At 40.3% G+C, this 22,370-nt stretch overlaps 1 protein-coding gene across 1 annotated transcript in view; it reads right to left on the reverse strand.

Moving 5' to 3' along the window:
* Positions 1-2,777: 2,777 nt before the first annotated feature.
* The window catches only part of Nfxl1 (nuclear transcription factor, X-box binding like 1), a 42,104-nt gene continuing 22,511 nt past the window's right edge, over positions 2,778-22,370 (reverse strand). The window contains exons 13-23 of the mRNA XM_028861075.2: positions 20,399-20,519; positions 20,026-20,185; positions 19,203-19,294; positions 15,982-16,003; positions 15,483-15,623; positions 13,316-13,482; positions 11,878-11,947; positions 7,400-7,504; positions 5,372-5,458; positions 4,545-4,598; positions 2,778-3,550 (exon numbers count right to left, since the gene is read on the reverse strand). Of these exons, the coding sequence (XP_028716908.1) occupies positions 3,377-3,550; positions 4,545-4,598; positions 5,372-5,458; positions 7,400-7,504; positions 11,878-11,947; positions 13,316-13,482; positions 15,483-15,623; positions 15,982-16,003; positions 19,203-19,294; positions 20,026-20,185; positions 20,399-20,519 (1,193 nt within the window). The 3' untranslated portion in view covers positions 2,778-3,376. The remainder of the gene's footprint in view (positions 3,551-4,544; positions 4,599-5,371; positions 5,459-7,399; positions 7,505-11,877; positions 11,948-13,315; positions 13,483-15,482; positions 15,624-15,981; positions 16,004-19,202; positions 19,295-20,025; positions 20,186-20,398; positions 20,520-22,370) is intronic.

Here is a 22,370-nt window from a genome sequence, read left to right on the forward strand (position 1 = left end):
AAAAGCCGGGCGTTGGTGGCGCACGCCTTTAATCCCAGCACTCGGGAGGCAGAGCCAGGCGGATCTCTGTGAGTTCGAGGCCAGCCTGGGCTACCAAGTGAGCTCCAGGAAAGCTACACAGAGAAACCCTGTCTCGAAAAAAAAAAAAAAAAAAAAAAAAAAAAACTTTACAAAAAGCAAATGCATTCAGTGTTGTGCCTCAATAAAGTTCCTTTGTCAATAGCAACCATGGCCCCGGTTTGACATTAAGCTTCACTCTGATGTGACATAAGAGCAATGAAAATTCAAATACTATGTGCTGGAGCTGTTTTAAGCTGAGAACAAAAAAATCTCAAAAACTTCAATATAAACGCTCCACAAATTTTAATAAACATAAAACTTACCATTTTCACATTGTGTTAATGTCACGAGGTCAAAGCAGGAGAATAAGATGAACAAGTTGACCCCTGCAATCCCTGGGACTAGTGGTTGACTTTCCCTTTACCCCTGCAATCCCTGGGACTAGTGGTTGACTTTCCCTTTACCTCTGCAATCCCTGGGACTAGTGGTTGACTTTCCCTTTACCTCTGCAATCCCTGGACTAGTGGTTGACTTTCCCTTTACCCCTGCAATCCCTGGGACTAGTGGTTGACTTTCCCTTTACCTCTGCAATCCCTGGACTAGTGGTTGACTTTCCCTTTACCTCTGCAATTCCTGGGACTAGTGGTTGACTTTCCCTTTACCTCTGCAATCCCTGGACTAGTGGTTGACTTTCCCTTTACCCCTGCAATCCCTGGGACTAGTGGTTGACTTTCCCTTTACCTCTGCAATCCCTGGACTAGTGGTTGACTTTCCCTTTACCTCTGCAATCCCTGGGACTAGTGGTTGACTTTCCCTTTACCTCTGCAATCCCTGGACTAGTGGTTGACTTTCCCTTTACCTCTGCAATCCCTGGACTAGTGGTTGACTTTCCCTTTACCCCTGCAATCCCTGGGACTAGTGGTTGACTTTCCCTTTACCTCTGCAATCCCTGGACTAGTGGTTGCCTTTCCCTTTCCTCCTTTTGCTGTCTCACTACAATCAAAAGGGCGGCAGCATTCTACTGCAGGGAATTTAGACAAAAGGTAACTTCACCTTGACCTGAGGTATTCACTTCCCCCTTGCATTTCCCGCACTCTTCTTGGACAGAAACTTTTGCAACACCGTCAGGTCTATCACTGGAGTCCCACGTACCTGAATCACAATCCCAGTCACTGGAGTCCCACATACCTGAATCACAATCCCAGTCACTGGAGTCCCACATAACTGAATCACGTACCTGAATCACAATCCCCAGTCACTGGAGTCCCCCATAACTGAATCACAATCCCAGTCACTGGAATCCCACATAACTGAATCACAATCCCAGTCACTGGAGTCCCACATAACTGAATCACGTACCTGAATCACAATCCCCAGTCACTGGAGTTCCCAGTGCTTGAAGCCTGGACCACTTCCTGACGGTGTCCCCCATTGTCCTTCATTCCCCAAGCCCCACCCCGAATCACTCCTAGCAGTCTTCAGTCCTCACAGCAGCCAACAATTGCAAAAACCAAGTCTCTTCCTTGCTTACAACTGTTCGATGCTGTCCACTCCAACTAGAAGAAAACCCGAACCCTTAGCATGGTCTTTCCCCCACCAGAACTGGCCTAGAGCACTGCCTCCTCTCAATTTACATTTAACTTAACTTCTCATTTCTCAACCCTGCTTTCTGATCTTCAGCTGTGCCAAATGCATCAAGTCCCAAATTTAGTGACTACTGCATTTACTGCTTTCTCGTCTCATAGACTTCCCCTCTGTCTCCAGACGAGGTCACAGCTCAAACCTGTCTCTCTGAGGGGCTGTCTCACCTGAAGGAACTAGAGCCTTCCACCCTTCTATTATTTTTTATACTATTTCTCATCTTGTTTTGTTTGGTCTATAGAGATTATTTTTGTTTTGTGGATGTGCTTTTTCTGCTGGAAGAGGACATCAGATTCCCATGCACTGGAGAATGAATCTGTTGTGAGCCCTGTGTGGGTGCTAAGAAACCAAACCCAAGTCCTCTGGAAGAACAGTGCTCTTTACTTTGACCATCTCTCCAGCCCCATTTATTAACACCACTTATCACATGAAATCACACTCATTTTCTATGAGTCTCCTTGCTTGCTATCTTATGCTGTTCTTCTTTTTTTGGTTTTTCGAGACAGGGTTTCTCTGTGTAGCTTTGTGCCTTTCCTGGAACTCACTTGGTAGCCCAGGCTGGCCTTGAACTCATAGAGATCTGCCTGCCTCTGCCTCCCAGTGCTGGGATTAAAGGCGTGCGCCACCACTGCCTGGCAATTTTTTTTTTCTTTTTCTTTTTTTGGAGTGATGTTAAAATATACACTATCACTTCTAATATTACCAATATTAGGAGTTAAAATATACACTATCACTCCTAATATTACCAATATTACTGTGTTCTTTTTCTTCAATATTGCTAAAGATTGAGCCATCAATACTAACTGTCTAACCTAAAACTAGGAGCTCCTGAGTATTTTAAATAATAAATATTCTTTATTATAAATTTGGCACAAAAATTTTTAATGAAATTATAAAAATTAAATAGCAAAACTACTTTAAATGACTTACAAATCTATGTAATTTGGCTTACTGACTATTTCCCTATCAGTTGGATTTCATAAAATTGATTATTCCCAGCTACAATATATCAAGAATGAAGGTAAAGAGAAATGAAATCAAGTACATAAAGCTCACAAGCCCTGTGCTCAGCACACAATGCTTAGAAATATTAGTTTTCCTTTATTATTTCCATAAAAAGATACATACAAGTTTTACAAAACATGCCAACTTCAGTTTCTTGAACAAAAACAGCCTCCTATAAGGAACCTAATCTGGCATTTGTTTATATTTTCTGAGGAATACAGTGTAAAATTTGCTTCAATGACCAATAAAATTCCTCTCTGATAAACTAATCTGGAATCTAATTATAAAGCCTCGTGTTAGAGTTTAAGATTCTTTAAAAAAGTACAAAGTTACATGATCAGGAAAAGAACCCAGTCAATGACCAGAGAAATATCCCCAATGCTGCACATATGGCTCAGTTTTATCTGATTCACAAAACAGAAAGTATTTTCAACATGGAAAAAATCAGAAGAAAAGACTAAGGAAGTACATATAATGCCACCAGCTAAGCTCTGACTTTACAGTATCTCACTGCCCCTGGTTAACAGAAAGCTAACTGTCTGTCCTAACTACAGCCAAAGACACGGAAAAATGGAACGTGTACCATGTTCTACAGTGCACATCTTCTACTGTCTTAAACTGAACATCTCCCTAACTCCAGTCTGAGGTATATCAAAAGACGAAAGACTCGCTAATCCAGACCATGGGCAATGTACCACACAAGCCCTGCCACCACGACTCCAAACACCGGGAGGAGGTAGGCCTTGTACTTCTGCCAAAGAGACAGCTCCACTGCCACTTCATCTCTCTTCTTGTTCTTCTTCCGGCGCCCCTTCAGTCTGTTTTCAAAAGCTTCCAGTTCAGCCTAAAGCAAAACAGTTTCACTTGTATTAAACTCAAAGAATACACGAATTTGCAACGTTTTACTGAAATGAAAATTAAACAATTTGAGAAATGTGTTGATAGTAAAAGTATAATAAATACATTAATTTGATGTAAACAACAACAACCCTCTCATCTACGACTGACTGTATTCAACAAATGTCAGTTTAGTTAGTAAACAGAACTGAGTGCCAATAAAGTGATTCTCCAGAATGCAAGCCTATCTTTGATATTAAGCATGCAAATGATTGAATCAAAAGGATTCTAAAATGCAGACAATAGCTTTTTAATCTAACACCATTTTATAGCTCAAGAGCACATTCCTGAAAATGCAGAGATGCTCCATACATAATTTTAGCCTTTTTATAATGCAGGAAATAAGATCAGTGACTGACAACACAAAAATCCAAATGAGTAAGAAAAAAAAGTTGCCTCAACTAGATTCTGTTCTTTATCAAATACTTTTCCCCTCTTTTTAAAGATAGTTAAAATACTTTAAGGAAAAAATGTTTCACATTTTAATGCACATGATTATTTTAGGAAGAACTAAAAACTGATTGTAAAAGAAGATAGCCTGGGTGTCAGTCCTTGTCAAATACCGGCTTTTCTCATCCTGGTAAGCACCCACTAAGTTCCCATACAATGATAATATAATGCACCACAGGACACAGTAACTGCCTAAACAATGATGACCAGTAAGTAAACATGTTGTATCTACACACAGTTTAACTGAAGAAAATTTAAATTGTCATTAACATACTCATTACTGTAGTCACAAGCTACACTTAAAGGCCATCTATCAGTGGGTTTCATTTAATATAAAATGGCATTTTTCAGCAAGACAAATCAGAATTATTTCAAGTGGATTTTGCTATACAGAACAAACTTGATCCTGGGCTGCACTGCATCAGCCTAGGCCACCCTTGCTATCGGCTGGACAACTGTGGAAGAGATGAGTGTGCCCGTCACTGAGGTACCTGCTGTCGTCGTTTCTCTTCTTCCAGAGCGGCATTGGCTTCTGCTTCTTTAATCTAGTTACATTTAAAGGGAAAATTAACAACTAGATATCTGCAGATCTCTGCCATCTTCCCACCCAGGCTCTACTAATCCAAAGCAACTTTTGGTAGCCTTACATTGGAAAGCCTATTAAGAAATGTAAATATTATACTGGGAAGTTTAGATTCAGGGTAGTGAATATAATTTATGTTATAATTGTTATAATTTACATAAACATTTCCTCTTACTAGCTATATGAGATTAGAACATAATTCAAGCCATTAAGACTCTATAACTAAAACACTTTTAACTTTTCCTCTTAAGTTACCATATTAAGAATCTAAAATCAATTACTAATGCCACATTTTCCTAGAGTAGAAACTGATCATTTCTTTCAAATGCCTGTCTGGAAGGCAAGACTTTGTTTGAATCAACAAAACCAATGATTTGTGGACTGGTTGGTTTGGCAGGCAGAATCAACATTGAAGAGATCTCAAACTACAAACCATCCCAAAATCTTACATTTGTATTATTTTAGCCACATTCTCAGGAGGCTAGTGGTATCATTAAAACAAGTGGCTATGGGCCAGAGCAAATGCACTAAATGGTATAAAAGACAAAAAAATTAGATACACAGCAATCAATTAAACTAGCTCAGGGTCAAAATAAGTCGATACAAGGGGTCCTTTGTAACATAAGCATGGGGCCTACTATACAAGGGGCCCTGTGGAACATAAACACGAGTGGTTTCAGTAAGAGCAAAGAGCAGAGGTCATCAGCACGTTATTAACAAATCTATCCACATCACCTCAGATGCTTTCTGCTTCATTTCCTTGCACGTTGCATCACATTCCACTGAAACCTGATTTTCACGTATTTTATTGCATGGCAATTCCTGCAAATAGAAATTGAAAAATGCAGTCAATTTTTCTTTCAAATCACAACTGTATACCAGCAAAGTTTACCCAACAGCGGAAGGTTATAAACAGGTTACATTCTCTAAACACTATGTATCTTGGTTCAAATGATTACTCCTTTATTTTCTCTCTGTTTAAAACACATTATTTTCTCTCTTTTTTCTGACTAGGGGTAGATGCACAAGAATGCAATACTCAGAGGCCAGAAGAGGGCACGGAAACCCCTGGAGCTGGAGTTTCAGGATGTTGTATGGGAACTGACATGGGGAACCATCCAAGAGCAATATACCCTCTTACCCACTGAGCCAAAATAAAGGGGTCCCCTACTTTATTTAATTAAAATAATAAAAACTATAACATTAAAATAATCAACTTAATAATTTACTATATGCCTCAATCAACTCAGCTGAATTTTATTTTTATCCTTTATATTTATTGCTTCTTTTTATTCCTTCCAAAGGAAATATCTAGAAATATCTAGAATGTTCTAGAGCAGTAACATCGAACAGAGCTTTCTGGGACAAGAAATGCTCCACCTGTCCGCTGTCCGTGGAGCATTATCAACCACCTATGAAGACTGTGCACTAGAGTGAGCAGAGCAATGACAAGCCAAGACCTCCACCATGCTCCACGATACCTCACTAAAACACACACACATTTAGTGCTGCTGGCCCGACAAAGTCTGGCGCTTTCCTGAAAAGTTACACATAACCATCTTTAAGTCCCTATGAAAATTCTTCACCACCCAAGTACTAATGAGTAGGAACTACACTTGGACAAGACATGAGATCTCAGAAAACTGAAGAGACCTCCCATTAAAAATAGTTCAGCAAATATTTCCGTGTAAATGTAGTCGAACTAAATATAAATTTAGTGAATTTACCTACTATAGAAAAGCATAGTGAAAACTTATAAAAATAAAGCAAATCAAGAGCCACATAAAAACTTCAACAAGTATCTGCTGCATGGAGTAATAAAGAATTAATGCAAAGAGAAAACAATTTGCTCGAGAAATCACCACAAGCACATAATATAACATGATACAACTATAACTGCAGCATGGTAAATCAAGTCAAATAAAAAAAAAAATCAAGCCGGGCGGTGGTGGCGCACGCCTTTAATCCCAGCACTCGGGAGGCAGAGCCAGGCAGATCGCTGTGAGTTCGAGGCCAGCCTGGGCTACCAAGTGAGCTCCAGGAATGGCGCAAAGCTACACAGAGAAACCCTGTCTCAAAAAAAAAAACCAAAAAAAAAAAAAAAAAAATCAATTCAAATTTAAAAAGTCTTTAAGGAGTCCCAGCCTGCATATTTGAAGCCAACCGAGAACTGAGTAAAAAAATTCTCTGTCTTGGAACTCAGCAGACCAGGCTGGCCTCCAAGTCAGAGACTCGCCTGCCTCTGCCTCCCGAGCACTGGGATTAAAGGAGTGCGCCACCACCGCCAGCCTTAACTCTAGTAGGATGATCTTTCTGGTCACTAAACTTTCACCTATTAGTCTTCCAGTAATTGTTTTTATCTTACAAGTTTCTTTTCCAGGTTTGAGTACTATTTTATGAGGCTGTGACTATAAAGTCTTTTCAAGGAATTATTTTGAAAGGAAAATACTGATAGCAAATAAAAGCCTTCATAGAAAAAGGACAGCAAGCCTAATTCCAGACCATTTCCTAATCCCAGAACTCAATCTATCACTCACCAGCACCTTGTTCAGACTTCAGTTGGAACACAACAGCACTATGCTAAAGGGCACTGAGCTTGAGCCAACAGAAAACCATCTTTCTTCTGTTAAGTTACAGAAATTCGACTGCCAATGCCCATTTTTAAAATGAGCATTTACAGAAATAAAACCTTAAAATTAAAGCCAAAAAAGTACCCTCACACAAAGCAAGGCAAGCAGGGATTCTATCATTTAAAATACGTACCCGTTTTATTCTTTTACAAGGGCATCTAAGTTTAACCTTCTGGTTACAATTAAAGGGGCATTCACCAGGATGACACATCTCTTTGCATCTATGGCCACAGGGAAGCTGAAATGAAAAGAAGCAATTGGTCATTTGCATTTTGGTCATACTCTTCCTTGCCTTTCTCCCTAATGGTTGTTTTTTTTGTTTTTGTTTTTGTTTTTTTGTTTGTTTTTTTTTTTTGTTTTTCGAGACAGGGTTTCTCTGTGTAGCTTTGCGCCTTTCCTGGAACTTGCTTTGGAGACCAGGCTGGCCTCGAACTCACAGAGATCCGCCTGCCTCTGCCTCCCGAGTGCTGGGATTAAAGGCGTGCGCCAACACCGCCCGGCTTCCTAATGGTTGTTTTAAGAGACCAGCACACATAGTGCCAATTAATACAGAATAATGAATAAAGTGATCCTTCAACCTTTTTCTCTTTTAGACAGATTATTATTATAATTATGCACACAAATTATTTTTATTAGAAAATTTTAGTATTCTCAAGCTCCACCTCAAGTGTAAATGTCACACTGTCACTCTACAGCCAGGTGACTAAGCCAAAGGAAGGTAAGCAAAGTATAAGTGATGTGTGCTGTCTCAAAGCACAGAGTCCTGGAAATGACAAACCCTGGAGCAATAAAGAAAGCCATGTGTGACAGAGGCCAGGCGCCTGGCTAACATGCATCACTGGGAACACATGGAGCACAGGAAGACCACCTCTTCCTTATACTGCTGTTCCATGAGAAAGAAAGTGTCACTGTCACAATTGCTTAGCCTTTCACTCTAAAGCGTTTGTCCTCGACACTACACTGGCACCTTTTATTTAGAAAATCAAGACAACTCAGTAGTGCCGCGATGTTTGAGGTTAATTATCTTGAATTATTTACTAGTTTCTATCGTCAAAGTCTTCCCATGAAAGGCTGTTCCTCCTCGATTCAAATCTTATACTCCATTTTGAAATCAATGAATCTAAAGGGAAAAGGGGATGAAGGCCTACAAAACCAATGAAGGAATGAACCACGACTCCAGTGTGGTCCTCCGCTCGTGCCTGCTCTGTCCCACCAGTGCACTGGAGGTCGATGAAGAGTGGAAAGCACTGGCCCTACGTCACGTCTTCCTGATACTGAAAGTCCCAGACTTTGCAGCACTCCACTGAGAGCACGCAAGTCTCTCTCTCTGGCTGGGTCTTCTCCCTCAAGTCCTTCAGCTGTCCTTGCCGTCTCACATAACAGTCTACAGTGCTCGGGCCTCCACAGTGAGAACCACCAGGAGTCATCAACGAGGGACCTACCAGTTCCCTATTTCTTTTACAATTACTCATGTAAATTGGTTTTTTTTAGAAATTTTTAATATTCTCAGTCTCCACATCAAGAGAGTTGATATCACAGCCATGGCTACATTGGCTGCTCCAGCTTCCTGCCTCATGTCTGTAGCTGCCAATGTCAAGAAAAGTCCCTAGTCCCAAGATGAAGCAGTCAAGGAGAGGAGGCGAACAGACGTCTCACTGTAGAGACCAATTCCTTCAGGTGACACAGACCCTGCCTGCTGAATGCCTAGCTATATGGCACTCCCTTCAGATTGTGTATACCAATGCCCAATGTCCTCCCTAAGATGTTCTCTATATCTATTACCTACCTACCTACCTATCAATCTATTATCTATCTATCTATCTATCTAAACTATCTTTTCCTGTGAGCTACTCCAAACCAGTTCTGCAACTTACAACTGGAAGTGAAACTTGTTTACTAGTACACTGTGCTGGACGTCCACCTAACACCCAAAGGCAAAAGTGATGCCACAATCCTGAAGAGACACTCATTCACTACTGATCAGGAATAAATTCTTAAGATACCAAAAAAAAAAAAGTAATTGCTAATACCAAGTATTGGCAAGCTTGGAAAACAATAGACTTTCACATAACAAAAGCTGAAAAACCTGATAATTTTCCATAATTGAAAACTTCACTGGCAATAAATTGGTACAACTGTTTTGGAAATAAATTATTCAATATGATTTATTAGGGTTGAAATTAAACATTCACTGTGGGCAAGGAATTGAAACTTTTTTTTTCCCCTTTGGTTTTTCAAGACAGGGTTTCTCTGTGTAGCTCTGTAGCCCAGGCTGGCCTTGCACTCACAGAGATCCGCCTGCCTCTGCCTCCCGAGTGCTGGGATTAAAGGCGTGCGCCACCACCACCCGGGCCGACCTGGACCACTTGTATGTGCCTACAGGAGCCTGCGCAGACACAGCAGCAGGTGCTCATAGCAGCACTGTCTCAGTCAAGGTTTCTACTGTCTCAATGACCACCATGACCAAAAAGCAAGCTGGGGAGGAAAGGGTTACACAGCTTCTGCTTCCACACCACAGTCCATCATCAAAAGAAGCCAGGACAGGAACTCAAGCAGGGCAGGAGCCCGGAGGCAGGACTAAAGCAGAGGCCATCTGACTTGCTCCCCAAGGCTTGTTCAGCCTGCTTTCTTATAGAACCCCAGGACCACCAGCCCAGGGATGGTACCACCTATAATGGGCAGGACCCTCCCCATCAATCACTATTTAAGAAATGCCTCATAGCTAGCTCTCATGGAGGCATTTTCTCAATCGACGTTCCTTCCTTTCAGATCACTCTACCTGTGTGTCAAGCTGACAGAAGACGAGCCGGCACAAGTGTTTTTGTTAAGAACCCGAACTGGAAATAATCCAAATATTTATCCACAACAGAGCACTCATATGACAGAGGAGATGGACAAACGCAACAAACAAATCACGAAAGTATCTGCTTTTAAATACTAGACAATGTTTCCACAGCTACACACACCCGCAGCAAGACCTAAGGGACAGTGACATGGCTCAGCAGGTCACACTGCTCAGACTTGCTGACCAGGCCTGACAATCTCACTTCCATCTCCAGAACCTACCTACAGGTTGAGGAGACCCACACCTCAGAGCTGTTCTCCAACTCCTACACACATGCACGCTGGTACACAAGCATCCCCTGCCCCCCAGTAAAAATTTTTAAAATTTTTACAGTAAGTGGTGGTAACATTTAGACTAGAGAGAAAGAACTGCATTCAGGACCAGACTTTTGAGACACCAGCAAATGCCTTTTTTTTTAAATGAGGGTAGAATTATAAAATATTGACTTCCTATCATAAATATACGCTATGTACATGTGGCATTTCATTGTATTTTTAAAATGTTATTTTAAAAACCATACCCAAAGTCTATACAACTTAATGGACTTATAAACAGAATTAGCATTCAAAAGGGAAGCTGTGAAGTTTCACATTAAATTTTACTTTCAGTATTGAATATATTTTATGGGTTTATCTACCACCATAACAAACAAACCAACAAAAATCTCAAGACAGGCCGGGCGGTGGTGGCGCACGCCTTTAATCCCAGCACTCGGGAGGCAGAGGCAGGCGGATCTCTGTGAGTTCGAGGCCAGCCTGGGCTACCAAGTGAGTTCCAGGAAAAGCGCAAAGCTACACAGAGAAACCCTGTCTCGAAAAAACCAAAAAAAAAAAAAAAAATAAAAAATAAAAAATAAAAAAAAATAAAAAAATCTCAAGACAGAATCAGAACTAGAAAAACAAGTAGCTTCATGTCCTCACTCATAATAATCCCTGCTCATCACCTACATTCATTCAGCGCTTCCATGTCCCTTCATACTCAGTGTTCCCTGTTCTCTTCTTATATTATACGAGACCTATGTGATACTTCACTTTTAAAATCAAACACATACATGTGTACACATGGTTTTGTGTACCTTCTTGGTTTTGTTTTTAATAATCTACTATCTAACTGCCTGTGGCTTACAGTTTTAATCTATATTTTGAATCCTATTTTAGATAGTAAGCCCTGAATCAGTACTTTCTGCAGTACAATTTAAAAACTAGCTTTAAAACTGTTCTCTTTAAAAAAAAAATAATAAAAATAAAAGGTCACTTCTAGTCCTAAAGCCCTGTGGTGATTTGAAATAAAATAGTCCCCCAAAGGGAATGGCACTACTGGGAGGTGTGGCCTTTTTGAACTGGGTGTAGTCTTCTTGGAGGAAGTATGTCAATCACTGTGGAGGCAGGCTTTAAAGGTCTCATATATGCCAAGATATCACCCAGCATCTCAGACCACTTCCTGTTGCCTGCAAGATAGAGGACTCTCAAGCTCCTTCTCCAGCACCACATCTGCCTACACACTGCCATGTTCCACCATGATGATATAATGGACTCTGAACTGTAAGAGCCACAATTAAATGTTTTCCTGCATAAGAGTTGTGGTGGTCCCAGCAATAGAAACTCAAACTAAGACGAGAGCCCAAGTCAACAGAGATGTGCATCCACCCTGAGCATTTTCAGACAGCACATTTATAGTGAGCCTAGAAAGGACCTGAACTGGGATAGCCAACAAGGAGAACCCGGAGGAGCAATGTCCAAGGAACCCAATTACCAACTACAGCTTACCTCTTTGGGGCACTGGTTTTTGCAACAACTGAGGAGGTTCTTTTCATTTATATCAGCTGTGGTTATTTTTCTAAAAATAGTAAAAATTTTGATTACATTCAAACGAAAGTCTATTTCTTCGTATGTTTTCTAAGCGTTCAAGCATACCCATAAAAGTATCTTAATTCATTTTTTCACAGAACATTTAAATTCTGTCCATAACAATTATCCTCAACTCAAGGTACCATGAGGACTAGAGAGATGCCTCAGCAGGGAAAGGCACTTGCTATACAAGCCTGACAACCCAGTTCAATCTGAAGAACCCACTTAAAGGAAAAGAAGAGAAATGACTCCTCAAATGTCCTCTGACCTCCACACATTGTCATGGTGTGCAGAAGTGTGCATGAACACACACATACACACACACACACACACACACACACACACACACACACACACACACTAAAAAATTCTAAGAGAGAAAGTAAACACTCAAGAACAGAAAAATTAGATTTCTAAAAATTATATGCAACTACTTTGAAAAACTATTACAAAAATAAACATGAAAAACATCAAGTAAGTAATTTCCAAGCAGTTCTAAAATTAACCATGAGTTGTTACTGTACTAAAAAGTTGGAAAATGCTGGCAAACAGATGGAAACTTGTCCAAGGGAGTTGGAAACTAGTTTGAAGACATTCCCACAAACCTCTGATTTTCACAAGTCTAAAGTAAAAATGGCAGCTACACGTGGTAAATTATTTTAGTCTATCAAGAAGACAATGGCAATTTTTTCCCTCTATATAATGTACATGTTTTAGGTAAGTAAAATAAGACAAAGCAGATACTACTATGATAAATGCAATAATAAGACTTTTTTTATTTTTTTTTTTTTTGGTTTCTCTGTGTAGCTTTGCGCCTTTCCTGGATCTCACTCTGTAGCCCAGGCTGGCCTTGAACTCACAGAGATCCGCTTGCCTCTGCCTCCCAAATGCTGGGATTAAAGGCGTGCACCACCACCGCCACCGCCACCGCCACCGCCACCGCCACCGCCACCCGACAAGACTTTTTTTTAATATCAAAGAGATCTACCTTTAGAAAATATAAATCAAAGAGCACACCTAAGTAGCTATCAACAAGGCAAATTTCTATTCAAAAATATTTCTAGGTTTACACCATCATTTAAATGCTCTATCACAGGAGTATTGTAAACTTCTGAAAGCAGCGATACAACTTTTTCCTAGCCAAATCTATGAAAGCCCCAAACAGAATGAAGCAGAATTTGGCTGGCTGACATCAGAGCCGTTGAAGGTGAGGCTGCAGCTCCTCCTTCAGTCCCTGCTGAAGAGCTCAGCCTCCAGTCTCAGCAACACAAGATGGTTTCTAAATATTACACAGGGTTCCCCCAGAGGCATCGTTTAATAATCTTAGTAAAACAAGAGGATTCTTCCATCTACTTACTGACATTCCACATAGAGGAATGTGATCTTGCAGTGACATCTGAATTTAAGCATCTGAGCACAAGGAGGGCATGCTTCAGAATGACAGGGCAAAACACACGGATGAGGACAACCCTGAGGCCGTGGCTTAGAGCATCCTTCTTCACACTGAAGGCATTCTTGGCCAGCCTGAAAATAACAAGGAAATAAATCACCAAAATATCTAACATTTCCACATATTAAGGTCACCCACAGTAGACACCCCACTAGAACAAAGCACTTCTACAAGCCCAGAAGTAGAATTAACGGGGCTCGAGAGAGTCTTCAGCAGGTACAGTGCTTGCAGCATAACCCAGACTCATGTCAGCCAGGCATGGAGGCGGGTCCCTGTACTAACAGCACTGGGTTGGCAGAGACAGGAGGAGCCTGGGGCTGGCTGGTCAGTTGGTCTAGCCAACTGGGAAGTTCCAGGTTCAGTGAGATACCCTGTCTCAAAAGACAACGTGAATAATGACTGAGAAGGATGTCTGATGTTGATCTCTGGCTTCTACACAAATATGACATGCCAAAAAGAAAAAAAAAAGAAATTCCATTAATAAAATGGTACCATTCCTAATCTTAAAAATCAACCAAAATAAAAATAACAAGATTGTCAATAGGACCCGTATCATTCAGATTCTTATGCCTATGAACTTCAAGTCAATCTGTTGTTGTTTGTTTTTTCTTCTTTAGAGGGCCTGCCACCCAGCTCCCAAATAAATCACACACAGACTCTTATAATGACTTATGAATGCCTGGCCTTAGCTTGGCTTTTTTATTTCCAGCTTTCTTCAACTTAAATTGTCTCGTCTACCTTTTGCCTCTGGGCTTTTCCTGTTCTCTTATTGTGTATCTTACTCTTACTCCATGACTGGCTGTGTAGCTGAGTGGCTGGCCCCTGGTGTCCTCTTTCTCTCTGGTTCCTTGATCTCTCCTCCCAGATTTCTCCTTCTATATATTCTCTCTGCCTGCCAGCCCCGCCTATCCTTTCTCCTGCCTTGCTATTGGCCATTCAGTTCTTCATTAGACCATCAGGTGTTTTAGACAGGCACAGTAACACAGCTTCACAGAGTTAAACACCTTAAAATAATATTCTACAAAATCAGCCCACCTCATCTTTACAATGAATCTGACCAAAGTATCCCTACTAAAACTGTACATTAACTCCTAGAAATAACCATTAATAGAAGAAACATCAAATAAAACATTATCAGTACAGTCTAACCCAACAAACACAATCATCACTGAACTACAGAAACAATATACTGTTAACATGTAAGGTTACGTTATACTCATAAGTGTACATCACTGTAGTTTAACAATGTACTTTGCTCTAATCAATTAGTTATATAACTAGGGTTAGAGTCTATCAAAGAAGATTAAAGATTTTAAATGTAGTATATTATTTTCAAACAGATACATATACAGACACTAAAACTTAAAGGTTAAGAATTCTTAATGACATCCTAAATGAAGTAATGACTATAACACTGTATCAATGATTTGTAAGTGGACAGAGGCTAGAAAGGCAGCTCAATAGTAAGAGCACTTACTGCTCTTCCAGAGGACCAGTCCAGTTTCCAGCACCCACATTAGGCAGCTCTCACAATCATGTGTAACTCCAACAGATTCAACACTTTCTTTTGAATTTGGTGGGCATCTACATATGCACATTTCCACACACAGAAACACATATACAAAGGCATAATTAAAAAATAAATCTCTTTTCCAAAAAAAAACCCTAGGTTATTTTTGGTATTTAGAATTTTAAAAAAAACATCAACTTATAAAAAATATTCTTCTAAAAATAATGTTTATTTTTTTGTTTGTTTGTTTTTAGGGTCTCATTATGTAGCTGTGGCTGGCCTGGAACTCACTATGTAAACTAGGCTGGCCTTGAGTTCAATCCCTAGAACCCACATAAAAAGCTGGGCATAGTAACCCATGCTTGGAAGCCCACCATTGGAGAAGCAGAGACAGGTAGACCCTGGGCATCCTCTGAACAGCTAGTCGAGCCTACTTAGTGAGTTCCAGTTCCAAGCCCAAGACAAAGTTTGCTCCAAAAAAAAAAAAGAAACAGAAAAAATGTTTAAATATTTGTGGTATCAAGGAGACAGCCATTATCCATGCTTCCATCCTAAGGATGTTACCTTATTTTTGCCACTACGGCCAACAACTTCAGTCACTTTGTGGCATTCTTTCATACATGTATGATTCTGACAGTGCAACACTCTTCCACAAGGTCTCTTGCAAGAATAGGGTCCTACAGCATGGCATGGTAGAGGACTCACCTTAAAAATAAAAAGAAGAAGCAGACAACTAGCACAACACACATGTCTACACAAAACTTTCTGGACTGGTATTTCCAAAATGACTCATCTGAAGTCAACTTTCACAATGGTTAACGTGTTCCCATTAATAATACTTTTATCAAAACTAAGAACCTATGAAGACATTCCTGTAAACATCTATAAATGAAAGGGAAAATGACTATGATTCCATAGTGAACACACAGAGGCTAAGTCCCACATAAAGCAGCATATATTTTTAAACTACTAACCCTGGACAGTCTTTGTAACACAAGGCAGCAAGTTACTTCTAACAACTCTAGGACAGAGTGATGGAGACTACTAGTTAAAGATTACTCACCTCATGCTTCCCCAGACATTCCCTGTAAGAAAACAATAAAATGAAAACATTATAGATTCTTTAAGAAGAGTGTCTGAAACAAATATGCTAACTACACTAGCTTTTACTAAATAAAAAATAAATAACTAAACACTTGGAAATAAGCAATTACAGTAGCAACAAAATATAAAGTTGACAGGCACTAGTCAATTCTTTGCAAAAGGCTAGCAGTGAGTAACTGGGACGCGAAACTTATTTACAATGGCACACACAAAAATAAAACCAATCTAACATGATAAAACAAAACTACAAGACGCTGAGGAGAAAACTTTAGGGTTTAAAAAGAGACACCATGTTTAAAAACAGGACAGTATATACGTCTCAATTTCATCAATATTCAACACAATTCCAAGACCTCACCCAAAGCCAAGCATGGTAGTACACCACAAACTCAATAGTATACAAGGAAAGGTCACAGTCAGTCTGAACTCTATAGTGAGTTCCTACAAAGCAAGGTCAAGGCTACCTGGGCTGCATGGTACCCTGGCTCAAAAGCCAAACCAAACAAAATTCTAATAACTGACCTAAAGTCTATATGAAAAAAAAACAGCAGACATGAAACAGCCAACCAAAAACTGCTGAAGGATTAACATCCACCGACTCAAGACTTACTACATAGCTATATTGTTCAGACTATACGGTGCTGATGAGGGAACAGAAAGATAAATTCATGAACTAAGCTAAGAGCCCAGAACAAGGCCTATACACATAAACTGGCTGATACATGACAAAAGAAAAGGCAAATTACAGGAGGAATTTCTTTTCAACAAATGGTAATGTTGGAACAAATTTATATGCACTTTCAAAAAGACAGACGTTACACCTTGCACAATTAACTCAAAATGGATCACAGACCTAAATATAAAACACAGGATAAGACCCAAATAAGCTTGGGTTTCATGATTACCTTTTAGACACAATGCCAAAAGCATGACCCATAAAAGGAAACAGGTGAGTTCTAATTTACTAAACTAGCAATGTCTGATCAGCAAAGAACACTTTACAGGAGAGAGCAAGACACAGATAATAAACTACACTTAGAAAACATTATCTGGTAATCAATGGAAAGAACTCTTAGGCTTAACAACAGACAAAAAGCAAAACACCCAACTAGAAAATGGGTCAAGGACCTGAACAAAGGATAAATCTTATCAAAAGACTGACAGAGGCCGAACAGACATATGAAAAGTCGCCTGGCATCAGGTCATTAGGAAGCTGTAAATTAACAGGCAATACCTTCATGCACCTAACAAAATGGCTGACATGCCAACAGTGCCCTATGCTAATGGGATGCAGAGCAGGAAGACCATCACTAATGCTGATGAGAAGGAAAACTGGTACTCCACATTGGTAGCCAATTTTACAGCTTTTTAAATAGCTAACATAACCTCACCATACAATCCAGCAGTTACACTAAGTTTTTATCCAAATGAGCTAAAAAGTTATACATACATAAATATTTGCATATTAACATCTGTAGTACTTTTATTCTTTATTAAAAACAACCAAAATGCCCTTCACTAGGTAAATAGATGGGATCACCCATGAGTATGTGGTCAACATAAGTTGGACTCAGTGGGTTAGTAAAGAAAAAAAGAGCACAAAGTTGAGGGTGGGTGGGAAGGTGGGGATGGATCTCGTAAGAGCTCGGGAAGGGATGGGGGAGAATGCCATCAAAATACAGCACATAAAATTCTCAAAGAATTAATAAAATAGTACATTAAAATAAAAATAAGTCAACCAGAGGATGTCCGGGCAGTGTAATAATGTTATTCAGGGATAAGTGAGGTATCAAACCATGAAAAAAACTGAAGTGGAATAAGAGAAAAAGGCCAGTATTAAAGGGCTTCACACTGCATGACTCCCAACCACTATGTGTGACGTTCTGGAACAGACCAAATCAACCCCAGGAAAGCCCAGGATGAGAAGCTTCAGTTCTAACAAACATCTGAAGAATTCACACTAATCCTTTAAGAAAAGTATTCCCAACTTTTTCAGTGACTCTAATATGTCCATGATTAATTATAAAACCAGAAGAAAAAAAAAAAAGTAAGAATACAAGCTAATATTCACTACTAATACTGTAAAATTGTTGGGGATTTGGGGTTTTTTGTTTTTTGTTTTTTTTTCTCTTTTTGTTTTCTTTTTTTAAAAACAGGATTCACTTTGTCACCCTCTCACCCAAGCTATCCTGGAACTCAACTCACTAGATAGCCCAGGCTGGCCTTAAACTTGTGACAGTCTTCCTGCCTCAGCCTCTTGAAAGCTGGGATTACAGGCATGTTTACCACATTTAAGATTTTTTTAAAAAGTCTTTATTTAAAAAATACCTATTAATTATTATGTGTATGGGTGTTCCGCACAGAAACACATGTCTGCCGTGTGTGTTCCTGGTGCCCACAGAGGCCAGAAGGAGGCATTAGATTCCCTTAAAAGTGGAGTTAGAGACAGCTATGGTTGTAAGCAGCCATGTGGGTCCCCCGGAGAGCAGAACTGCTCTTCATCACTGAAGCACTCTCCAACCTGTTCAAAAACTACCGACTAGTAAAGTGGACCCAGCACCAAGTCAAACGGATTATGTGCCAGGGCACAGTAGAAGGGAAATGGCAGAAGAAAAATGAGACTTTTAGAAATGAAGAAAAGCAGAATTCTGTCTTTGATAGATCAACACCAACTGCTGATCTGGAACCTTAGTTGTTGATAACAGCCCCCTTTCTAATATTCTGCTGCTCCTCAGACTGTTTCCTTTTCTTCTCTAATCTACACATCTGCTGAAAGTATGAAACATTAATGGATTCTCCATTCTTCCAGGTTCAACTCCTGAAAACTCAATCTCCATCATTCCCTGTCCATCCAGGAAGCTTTCCTTCACACACTCTGCTTCAAGTTTCCATCTAAACCTAGCTGTCCTCAGAAATACTGCACTTTAGCATGGGAATCACCAGGAAAAGTAACAAATAGCGAGTCTCTTGGCGCTGTTTCCTAACTGTAGGACAGTGCACTCTAGCTCACGGAGACATGCATAGGAAGTTTATCGTCACAGCAAACATCTGTAAGAAGAATGAACTACAGCACAGGGGCTAGTTTGAGTCAGGCCTGAAATATGAAACTTAAAAAGTGAAGAAGGTGAAGTTCACGCTAAGTAAAAACATTTAAATTAAGGTTAAAACTCCGGTTCTTACACAGGAACAGGAACTTGACACGGAGGACAAGGTAATGCAGTAAGAACAAATGCTGGTTCGGCCGGCTGTTCCCACGGGCCTACAGGCTGATGCTAAGAGTAAAATGCAAAACAGTAAAGTCAGAAGGGCTAGCCCATGCAGCCTTCCTAAGAAACTAGGGAAGTAGTTCTTACGGATCTTTTGTTCACACAGGCTGAACTACATCCAACTGCTCAACAAAATGTGCTTACTGAACATTTTATTCCATCTGCATTGTAAAGATTATTCCTCTCCACACACATTCAATATTAAAAACTGAGGCAGATGTCAGTTTAAAGGCTAGAACTAAGGCAGCATGGCCTCTTTAACCTCTTGTAAGACAAAAGCAAAATGAGAAACAAACTCCAGTGCCCACCAACTGAACACAATCTCCCATATGCTGCCCATCAGCCAGCCAGGGCTCAATAAATACTGAGTAAATGATGATGTAAATTACGAAGTATCTATACCCCTACCATATTTGAAGGGAAACTGGCAAACCAATCTAAATATCATGATTACCACACTATATTTACAAATACTTACTAGTCACCAACCACCCTCCATCTTCCTCCCAGTACTGGGGAATGAACCCAGGGCCATGGAGATACTGGGGAAGTCCCCACCACGGAGCAACACACCAGCCTTTGCAACTTTCTTAAGACAGAAGACCAAGTCTTGTTTTCCTCACCCCCCAGGTCCAAGAAGAGCGCTCAGTGCTCTAAAGACACCTTTGTCTTTGCTTGCTAAATAACCACTGGAGACAGCCAACAGCCAAGCAGGCCCTCTTGAGCACTGTCCTTACCCTGCCAATCTGCTTCACCAACGCCTGGTCATGACATGAAGCAGGACACAAATGCCCACACTTCTCCAAAACTCTTTGGCAAGGTTGATGACATGGTGGACACGGGCCAAAGTGACAGCGGTGTTTTTGTTGACTTGGATGATGACATGTTGGTGGTCGACTAAATCAGAAAGTTTTTAAGTTACTTTTGACAGATGAACAAGACATCTAAAGTGTAATTATTTCTATACCTTCCGAAATCATAGAAAAGGACTACACTAAGAATATTGCTTGAAAACATTAACAACAACAAAAAATTAGAGTACTATCAAAAATGGTATGAATTTAAATGTGAAGACATCAGATGGCAGGCTGTGGAAAGCTTCACACCAACCTGCACAGCTCTTTGCACTTGGGTGGCTTTGTGGTCCGCTCTCGGCCACAGGGCACCGTCACCTTGGCGTTACCACAGCTGCACTTGACTTCTACAGTTTCTGGGCATGGATAGCAACTGCCTGAGGAAAAAATTCAATACTTTAAAAGACAATGACTGACTTACCAAATGCCCACCAACAGTTAACCAATAAACGTAGGGTATTTGTTCAATGCACAAGGGGACAGGCTGCCGTTAGAAAGCAGCAGTAATACGAACGATTCTTAGCACATTAAACAAAATACACATAGGCTATGAGCTTCAGTGTTTGATTCCACATCTACAGAGGAAATAGGAAAAACTGATTTTTACTGTTCAAATCAGGAGGATACAAGCTTTGAGACACTGGTAGAGTTCTGTTTAATGATCTGGATTCAGGACACGATCACATTCACAAGCTTCAAAACACTAAGGTTATTTTATTCTATGTGTATTAATGTTTTGCTTGCATGTAAGTGTGCACATGCCTGGTGTCCATACAGGCCAGAAGAAGATATCTGCTCTCTTGGAACTAGGCTTATAGGTGCTGTACGCTGCCATGTGGGTGCTGGGAACTGAATTCAGGTCACCCACAAGAATAGCTAGTGCTCTTATAAGCCATCTCTCCAGCCCCCACATTTATGATTTTTAGACTTTTCCTTGTATATATTAGTATCTCAGTAACTTTTAGAAAAATCCCTATTTCTAAAAGTTCTGTTCTAAACAACAGATTTAGCATGTTACTTATTCAAAACTGTAACAAGCAAACAAGTGGTTAAGTCCTTGCAGAATCTAACACTAACAATAATCTTTTGGCCTATTTTCTTACATACATGTATCCAAAGGATACTATATTTTGATAAATTCCCCCAAGAAGAGCAACTTTTCTCTCGTGACCTGTGGTTGGCTATTAATGAGTGCCAGGAGGCCCTGCTTGTGGGAGGCTGCAGTCTACCATGGCGTGGCAGCTCTCTCTGAACTCAGCAACATGGGCAACTCCCTCCCGCTGCAGAAGGTGCCCTCTACTTTACCTGACTTTATTTGGAGACTGTCTCTAGGCCCCATGCCTGACTTCTCTCTAGTGTGACCTGGACGCAGTTCCCTGCAGAAGCTTGACCCTGCTGCCCATTTGGTAATTAGACAGTGTGCTAGGAGCATCATGATAGGGCTGTGCTTCCACAGATGATAACTAAGACCTGTACTAGGAGCCTTATGATAGGAGTGTGCTGTTTAATGCAGGTAGGTAGGGGATGCTCCAGCTACCGTCCCTAAGCTTATATATTCCCTGTACTCTGAAATAAAGCTGAGCAGACTCACTGAAGCTGTCTCCCACAGGGAAGGCTATCTCCATCATACTCACAGACTGGACAAGGACCTGTTTGCTGCTTCTGCTCCCTTTTGGCCCCATGGCCCAGTGGCCCGGTGGCCAAAGGACCGTGAGAGAAGAGGAGATCCACAAGTGAGTATATTCAATTTTCTATTATTTGTGTTTTGTAAAACACAAAATTCTAAACATTCATATGGTTCCCATGTGTTTCTGTTTAAACATTTCCCCAAAACAAGTTACTAGGTTTTCCTTATTTTCTCTCGTTCGGTTGTCAAAAAAAAAAAAAAAAATGTGTAAAAATAAAGCAAAAGCAAGCTTTCCTTTGGCAGGGCATGGGACAGTCTCATTGGATGCCTGGGCCCCACTGGTGCAGGGGAACAGCTGTGTGTGACACCATATCCAACCTGAAAGAAACCTTTCCACAGCCTATGAGTTCTTCCGTAGGCATCTCTGACATCATCTAAAGAACTTTCTTCCTACCCCAGCTTCCCAATAAGAACTCCATTAGAAATGAAGTAATAGGGAAGCAAAAAGTCCTCAACTAAGAGGGAAACTGTTAAAGAAATTGTTTCCTAGAAATTAGGATCAAATGAAATACTACCAAGCAGTTAACCTAGTTAAAAAAAA

This window comes from Peromyscus leucopus, chromosome 10 (assembly GCF_004664715.2).
Source record: "Peromyscus leucopus breed LL Stock chromosome 10, UCI_PerLeu_2.1, whole genome shotgun sequence".
Classification (NCBI taxonomy): Eukaryota; Metazoa; Chordata; class Mammalia; order Rodentia; family Cricetidae; genus Peromyscus; species Peromyscus leucopus.